General features: G+C 53.5%; 1 protein-coding gene across 5 annotated transcripts in view; it reads right to left on the reverse strand.

The window, feature by feature from the left end:
* Positions 1-422: 422 nt before the first annotated feature.
* Positions 423-8,483, reverse strand: part of Zer1 (zyg-11 related cell cycle regulator) — a 31,005-nt gene continuing 22,944 nt past the window's right edge. For 4 of the 5 annotated variants that reach the window (XM_021155501.2, XM_021155500.2, XM_029474033.1 and 1 more), the window contains exons 9-16: positions 7,994-8,209; positions 6,767-6,808; positions 6,545-6,664; positions 5,953-6,068; positions 4,951-5,154; positions 4,198-4,295; positions 3,466-3,568; positions 423-1,977 (exon numbers count right to left, since the gene is read on the reverse strand). In XM_021155501.2, coding sequence (XP_021011160.1) covers positions 1,920-1,977; positions 3,466-3,568; positions 4,198-4,295; positions 4,951-5,154; positions 5,953-6,068; positions 6,545-6,664; positions 6,767-6,808; positions 7,994-8,209 — 957 coding nt within the window. In that variant the 3' untranslated portion in view covers positions 423-1,919. The remainder of the gene's footprint in view (positions 1,978-3,465; positions 3,569-4,197; positions 4,296-4,950; positions 5,155-5,952; positions 6,069-6,544; positions 6,665-6,766; positions 6,809-7,993; positions 8,210-8,483) is intronic. The other variant, XM_021155502.1, reaches the window with a different exon arrangement.

Raw genomic sequence — 8,483 nt, forward strand, 5'->3', positions numbered from 1 at the left:
TTTCCGCTGGGTAGAGGACCCCCCCCCCGCTTGTTCCCCTTTTCTCCATCCATAGGGAGCTGTATGATACTATCTGGCACCCATCAGACCTGAGCCACTTCACCATGCTAGCAGGAGCTCTTCTCCTCTTTGCTGCAAATGGTGAGTTTATATTTATTTTGTGTCTCTCCCAGAAGGCTATGTTTTCTCCCAGGGGCTCTGCCAGTCTGGTGGACAGCCATGACCTCAGTGTCTGGGCACAGAGATGTGGAGAGAATGTCATAGACACATAACCTCAGTCTGCCACCTGTCTCCTGACTGCAGGCACATAAACCCACAGTAAAACTACCCACACTCCAGGAAACCCCTAGCTCCTTCCCTGACCTCTGACCTCAGTCCAGTATCCCCCCAGTCTCCTCCGGAAAGAAAAGACACCACTCTCCTGCACTTTGCACAAAATGTATTTCTGTGACATCCTGAAGTACAGACATTTCCCCAGACCCAGGTAGGAAAGCAATGGGATGTGAGCTCTGCTCAGGGCCTGCAGGGCCAGAGGGCGTGGGATGGAAAGGATGGGCTGAGGCTGCCCAAGTGCTGCATGGGGGAAGCAACCTGGCAGGGAGATTTTCCTCTGGGAAGATCAGTCGCCTCTCCCTGAGTTCTGGGAACAGCCGGGCCCCTTCTGACTGTAGGCAGGCAAGCCCGGAAAAACGGGCACAGAGAAGAAAGAGGGCAGAAAAAGCCACACCAGAGGCTGCCTCCAGGGTCAGCTTTGCTCCCTAAAGCCTGCTTGTGTGCATGGGTCTCCTCAGTAGCTGCAACAATGAAAAGCAATGCTGAGATACAATGACAGGGTGCAGGAGATAGCCAGAGAGCTTGCTGTTACTGCCTGTCACACAGCGCAGCAGCTTCTCAGGGACAACCTGACTGGGCTGGAGGGACAGAGGACTGTCCAAGTGCTGGTCTGGAGGTGGCTTCCTGCTGCCACTGTGAGGCTGGAGTGGGGACCTCCTGCCTTGGAGGGAGCTGTAGTATCTTCTGGACAGCGGGTGGGCTCAGCTCCGCTGCTGGTGGGAGTACCTGGGCACTGGGGTGCTGTGGGCAGATAAGGGCTACAGAACAAGGAAAGACCCTGGTCCCGGAAGGTGCCAGCTGCAGAGCTGAGGCGGTTTGGGGCATGTTTGGCAGAAGGGGCAGTGTAATTGCCCCTGAGTTCTGACCCTCTCTGGGCTGCAGCCTTCAAAAACCTGGGGCCTGAGGGAGACTTGAGGCAGCCTCTCTCCATAGCAGCATGGCCACAGACAGGCCTGGCCAGAGAGCAGTGGGCCAACAGAGCCCTGCTTCTCCAGGGTCCTCTGGACAGGATCTGCTTGGCCTAAGGCCTGGGAACAGCTTACTCTTTTGGCCCCAGATGGCTTACAGCCTGGAGCACCAAGGCTTCTGGGAAACCCAGTAGGGCTGGACTTAATCCTAAAGCTTGCCAGCCTCACTCACCTGGGAGCCTGGACAGGGCACTCAGGCAGGGATCAGGGATGTTGAGTAGCCTGCTAAGGGCCAGCCCCTCCCACAACAGACAGAAGCCAGGCCAGGGTCAGCTCACTGGGAAGGGGCCAGGCACTCACAGCATTAGAGGCAAGCCTGGCTGGGGCAGGAGGGAACATGGCAGCAACCAAAGCTTGGAGGCGGACCAAGAGTGGCAAGGAGCTGCAAAGACTCGGGAGAAGTCATACACACAAAACTTCACACTTCCTAACCAAAAAAAAAAAAAAATATATATATATATATATATATATAATATATATCTCACTAACATTAAGGAAATGCGTCGGCTGTGCAAGTCCTCGCTGTCTCTTCACCCTGTGGGAGGCTCCGCAAAGGGACCTGCCCACTAGACCTCCTCCAGCGCTTCCTCCCGGCCTGTGGTCCGAGCTGTGTGGCCTCTATCTGGACGTGTCCATGTTCTCCTCTCTAAAGTTACTGCAGTGCTCAATCACCTTGCTGGATGAAACCGGGGAGAGCATTGGAGGGTGGCTAAGGAGAGCGGCTCTCCTGGAGCCCCACAGCTACTTACCAAGCTTTCAGAGTGACCCTGACGTAGTCTTGAATGGTGTTGCCAGTGATTAGCAGCACACCTGGGAAGTAGTACCTGTGGCCATGAATGCTGCCACTGCCCTCAACTTAGGAAAAGGAGGAAGTCCTACCAGCAGCCATGCCTGACCTCCCAAACCCACTGCTGCCTTCTTCAGCATCTGCCCTGCCAGCCAGCAGCTCTTCCTCTCCTCAGAGGCCCACAGGGGCCCCCCAAACAGACTGAAGATATGCACAGGCCCTCAGTGTGCCAGCTCAGCCTGCTCCCTGAGAACACTGCCACCCACTGCAGTTTGCCCTTCCACTGCTTGCCTGTTACTCAACAGGGTTTCGGGGTTCACCGCAGCCTCCATTTGCTGATAGGCTGCACTGAGGGCTTTTGAGAAGGGTAGTTCAGGATAGTTCATTCGTTGAAGCAGAGGGCCTGCTGGCTCAGACACATTGCAGGCCTCAGGGGACCAAGAGGGCTCGCTGACAAGCCCCACACAAAAGTCCTGGATCTTGTCTAACATAGATAGCCCCAAGCCCACTGGTAAAAAATCTGCAGGCAGCTGTTCAGTTCTAACACTTTCCAGGGGACTCCCAAGGGACACTAAGTTCGAGGACCAGTCAGTTCAAACTGAACCAGTCTCTTCACCAGAAAGACTGAATGGCAGAGTGCTGGGGTCTCCACAACAGAATGGCATGGGGATTGGCAGTGGGGGGGGGGGTAGGGGGTGTTTCCGTGGCTCAGGCTATCCTGTGCTCAGATTTGTGACAAAGGAATATTCTCCCAAAGAGCATGGATCCAGGAGCGAGGAAGGCAATCCCACTGATTCTAATGTAGTATGCACATTCTAGTGCACACAGGGAGGGACAATCAGAACTGAGGGTTAAATATTCAACACTGAATCCCAGAGACACAGAAGACCAGGGAGGATTCTGGCATGCCTTGGCCCTTCACTCTGATATCATCTGTGTGTGTGTGTGTATTTGTGCGCATGCATGCATGGAGCCCTGCACATGCTAGGCGAGAGCTGTACCACTGAGCCTCATCCCAGCAGTCCAAGGGTGTGTTTCCCTCATATTTGCGTTCAAATAACCCAGCACTGTATGCACGTGGCTTCTAGCATATGCTCACTGCACTGAGTCCATTTTTATTGGAATAACACTGGTCAAAAATAATGCAGAATGCTTGCTAGTGCTCGGTGCTCAGTGGGAATTGAAAGCAGAGCAGCTCCCCTGAGAGTTAAGACCCTGTCTGTCGTCCATGGGCAACAACAAGAGGCCTCTGCTGGACACCCATACACTGTTTGCTCCACACTCAACCCTGATAACTCCTGGAGATTTCTGACATCCCCACTGTGCCCTTTGCCCCCATACCAAGGTGCCTAGTCAGGAATGCAGTTTGTTTCTTACCGGGCCATCTCCTTGGTTTCCTGCCGGGCAGTTGCCATCTTGATCAAGTCTCTCAGCAGGGGCATCCCACCTTCTTTAATCAGCAGGGGGCAGTACTTGTCAGCTACAAGGTAGGGGCAATAGTGAGGACAGTGTGCATCTACCAGCTTGTTCCCAGACACGCTGAACGTTAACCAGAACTGTTCTACAGTTGCTGCCTGGGGAAAGACACTGCCAGGAGGGAGTAGGAACAGGCCAAGGGTGTCAGGCCTCCTGGGGCCACATGGAGGGGAATGGGCAAGTCTTTGGGAAAGATACTTCCCCACTGTTTCCCAGAAATTGTGGTTATAATTTTCCTGGAGTTGGTCCTATGGGAAATATCTTGACCATAGGCCCAAAACATGAACTCTCTCTGAGAGGTCTGATGGTGACACAGGTTCCCTGGAAGTTCTGGAGCCAGATTCCACAGTCAGAAGCTGGAATTTATGATGTTGCTAGTAAGGCACCCCCAGGTGACTGTGGTGACCAGCCAGGTGTCCTTCTGCCCTGCAGTTGGCAAAAAGACTGGGAAGTTCACTGGCCGGGAGGGGAAGAGTATGAAGAACGGCACCTCTGATGGTGCACTAGGCTAACAGGCACACTGGCATCCCTCCCATGCCAACAGTGAGTCTCTGTGTCTCTCCTGTGTGCCAGCTCCCTGAGGATATGCTGTGTTCAACTGAGTGACTGAGCTAAGGGACAGGAGGCACTCACGGTAGACAGACACGAGGTTGTACAAGGCCCAGGTGGCCCAGTGCTGGCTGACTGGAGAAATACCCTGGGGAAGGAGGCGGAGGATCGGCTCAAAGGACCTGCAGGAGAGAGACGACTGTTACCTGGAGGCTGGGGAGGGGGAGGCTTTCTCCTCCATGCAGGGTCCTAAAGGCAGCATGGGCAAGCCTGTAGGATGCCAGGGCCCTGCTGCTGGCCCCACCCAGAAGCTCGCTCTGGAGAAGACCAAAGTCAGGGAAGAGGGAGAGGACAGAAAGCTAGGGTCTTGGTAACCAAGAGTGTGAACTGGTAAGGAAGGGAGCCTTGAGAGAAACCTACAATAATTCTAGGCCAGTCTGTGGCTCCAGCCCCCAAACCAGAACATCTCATCAGCCAAGCTTCATTCAGAAGCGCCCTGGGATTCAGCTTCCTGCCTCCCAGGGACCTGGGGCCTGAGCACAGCCGCTCAAGATGGCTTTCCTTTCAACTGTTTACCATACACAGTGTGGCAGGGAGATGGACTGAGGCAGCTGGATGGCCATGGGCGGGGTTACAGGTGACTTGTACTTTGCTGTATATAACATGCATAAGAGACAGGCCTGGCTAGATGCACACGTTAACAAGTGGGAGAGGTGCCCCTCACACACTGGACCTTACAGTGAGCGAGGGCAAACACCTTTGGAGAACAGGACCAGGGTGGAGAGCTCTGGCACCCCACGTTGGGACAAGCAGCTTCTGATTCTCCATGCTGTGTACCTTCCCATCTCTGACCTGTAGTTGATATTCCTTCGGGAGTTGATATCCCAGCTCTGGATGGCCGCCCACATACGCTCCTCCACCTCTGCCCTCTGAGGTTCACAGACACCCCAGGCCTCAGGCCCATCAAACATGATGTGAGACAGGACACCACAGGCGTTGTAAGAAACCTCAATGCCGTCAGCCTTGCTCTCCAGCAGGTTGCTACCAAGGAGGGAGAAAATCCATGATGTACGTGCTCGTGGGCGGCAGCCTCCGCCTGCTGCCAGGGGCACTACTCTACATCCTCCTGCTTCATCCTCGTGGTTGCCAGGGTTACAGGCCTGCACCACTGCTCAGCGGAAAATCACTTGGCTCCTTTTTTTCTACTTTTGAGTCAGGCTGGCTTGGAGTTTGTGGTATAGTCAAGATTCCTGCTTCATTTCCCAAGCTCATGTCACAACATCTAGCCACTTGGTATACACAGTCCTTCAGAGAAAAGGATGTAACATTACTGCCATCTGTGGTAGGCTAAAAGACTAAAACACTGCTCTTTCATCCTGGAGCTAGGTCCCAGTACCCATGATGGCTTGCAATCACTTGTGCCCTTCAGATCTTGAGAAAAGACCCAGAGCCTTAGCCTTTATAGGCAGCTGCACTCATGGGCACATCCCATCCCTCACATACACAGAATGAAAAACAAGATCAAAGGAAAACAAAAGTACATTATAGGGGCTGGAGAGATGGCTCAGCGGTTAAGAGCACTGACTGCTCTTCCAGAGGTCCTGAGTTCAATTCCCAGCAACCACATGGTGGCTCACAATCTTCTGTAATGGGATCCGATGCCCTATTCTGGGGTGTCTTAAAACAGCTACAGTGTACTCATATACATAAAGTAAATATTTTTTTTTAAAAAGCACAATATAGAGAAGGCAGTATCAACAACAGAAACTGGACAGAGCACAGTGTTCACAGTGTACACACAACTGTTCTGAGTATTCTGGCGGCCCAGGAAGTACCAACCTGAAGACGCTGATGAACTGGGAGGTCATCAACTGAGGTCGCAGCTCCTTCACCTCTGCCACATTCCCCAAGAGCCCTAGCATGTTACGGTGTAGCTCCTGCTTCTCTGGGAACTCCTGGGGAACGAGAACCAGCAAGGCCTTCACGCTTGGTCCCTTCAAGTCTGATACTGTTGCCCTGCAGGTTTTGTGGGCGGGCACCTGTGTGAAGGGACCTTCTAGACAAAGGAGAGGCACAGGAGGCCAACCCCAACTCTCCAGTGCTGCCGGACAGAGGCCCTGGAGAGAGCTGACTCGGGAGGACTGTGGCTCCACTTGCCACAGCTCAGAAGAGTCCTTTTAGGGGAGCCCCTAAGAAGCTACCAACAAAACAGAGTCCTACATTCTGGGCAGAATTGTATCTTGTTAGCAGGGAATGGTCTGTGGGCAGGCAGAACAGAACAGGAGGCACAGCTGGATGGCATGGCTGAGAGGAGGTTCCTGGCACATCTCTCAGCAGCAGACATGGTTTGTGTGTGGCTGGCCCTGTGTGTCCATGGGAGGCTTGTGTGGGATGGCACCCGTGGGATGGTGGCAGCCTGGGAACTGCCTACCTTCAGGCAGTCGAGAAAGAGCTTCATGCCATTGAAGTTGAGGAACATCTCGCAGTTGTCAGGTGTCTCATCTGTGATGTTCCACAGAGCACTCCAGGAGAACTCCATGACCTGGTCACACTGTGGGGGAGGCACAGCTCAGCTATGTCCTCCTGAGGACACATGGCCAACTCTGACACAGAAGGCTCTGGGGTGAGAGCAGAGTGTGTGAGCTCTGCTTACCGTCTTGTCCAGCAGTTTCTTCTGGATCAGCTTCAACATGGTCTGTGGGCAGAGGAGAGAGGCTGCCTGAAGCCGGGGCTCCACCAGCTTAGGAGCTCAGCAGGGAGGGGGCACTGCCTGTCCCAGGTGACAGCCTGGCAGCACCCAGGTCTTTTGGAAGTGATTTGAGGGTGGGCAAGGACAGACCTGGGGACACACTTGTCACAGTGCTTCCCTGCTAGGGGCTGCACTTCCCCAGGGATAAGGGAGGGTGACAATTGGTGCCCCTAACCCCCAAATCTTTCTTTCCTTCCATATTTATCCTGTCCCAGGTGCTAGACTAAGAATTTATTCATACCAGGCCAGAAAGGCATAGTGATGAAGGGCCAGCCCTGGGTCTTTTGGAATAGGGCTTACTGCATGGAGCTGAGTGGAAGTAGTTAAAGACAGAGAAGACCACACAGTCATAGCAACAGTCACATTAAGAAAGTCTTCTGAGAGCCAGGTGTGGTGGTACAATCTTTAACCCCAGCACTTGGAAAGCAGAGGCAGGTGGATCTCTTAGTTCAAGGGCAGCCTGGTCTACAGATCGAGTTCCAGGACAGCCAGGGCTACACAGAGAAACCCTGTCTGAAAAACAAAGCACAAGAAATTCTTCTGAGACAGGCATGGTGGTGCACACATTTACTACAAGCACTCGGGGGAGGTAGAGGTAAGACCAGCCTGTGGTACATAGCAAGTTCTGGGCCAGCCAGGGCTACACAGAAAGACCATGTCACAAACAAACAAACAAGCAACTCTTCTAGGGGAGTGTAGAGATGGTTCCGTGGTTAGGATTATGTCCTACTCTTGCAGAGGACCCAAGTTCGATTCTCAGCACTCATGTCAGAAGGCTCATGGCCACCTATAACTCCAGCTCCAGGTGGATCAAACAACTCTGGCCTCCAGAAGCACTCACCAACACACACACACACACACACACACACACACACACACACAGGAAGAAGGAAAGAGAGTGTTCAGTGGTAGTGTGAAGCTCAGTGTGCTGGGCTGCTTTGCTAGCATGTGCCAGGCTCTGCCCTCAGCCCTTAGCAATTCCCTTCTCCAGCTCACCGCCAACAAGAACAGAGATGTACTTCCTTGGGTCTACCCTAAAGCATCTCCTTCCCCCTCCTACCCCTGATTCCAGATCCTATGGCAGCCTCCCTCACAGAGAACAGGAGGACAAGGGCAGTCAAGATCACATACCACGACGAAGCCCATCTTGCCTACAGCCTCCTTATGGTCATTGTCCACCTGGCAGACCAGGGCATTGCACAAGTGCACAGCGATCCGCTGGATCGACTCGTCCTGACGTGTGGGGCTGAGGATGCCCAGCAGCAGCTCATTCACCCGGCGGTACTGAAACTCCAGTTCCTCAGGGATGCTGAAGTTGCAGAGGGTCAGACAGCAGTTCCGCTGCACCTGGGCCAGGTTGGGAGACAAGCAGAGCACGTTCAGGGACAGATTTGGGACAGGACTCCAGGTCAGAGGTCACCCAGAGCTGGGGAGGCTCTCTGGAAGAGGAAGCTAGCAGGCTTTTTGGTTTGTTTGGTTTGTAGGTTTCTGAGATGGAGATGAGGGTCTCACATAGTCCAGGCTGAGCTGAGGATCACGTAGCCAGGGCTAGCTTTCAACTCCCACCCTTGCTGCCTTAGTATACCACGAGGCTCAACTAATACTTGCTGTCTTTTCTTTT

Source organism: Mus caroli, chromosome 2 (genome assembly GCF_900094665.2).
Source record: "Mus caroli chromosome 2, CAROLI_EIJ_v1.1, whole genome shotgun sequence".
Classification (NCBI taxonomy): Eukaryota; Metazoa; Chordata; class Mammalia; order Rodentia; family Muridae; genus Mus; species Mus caroli.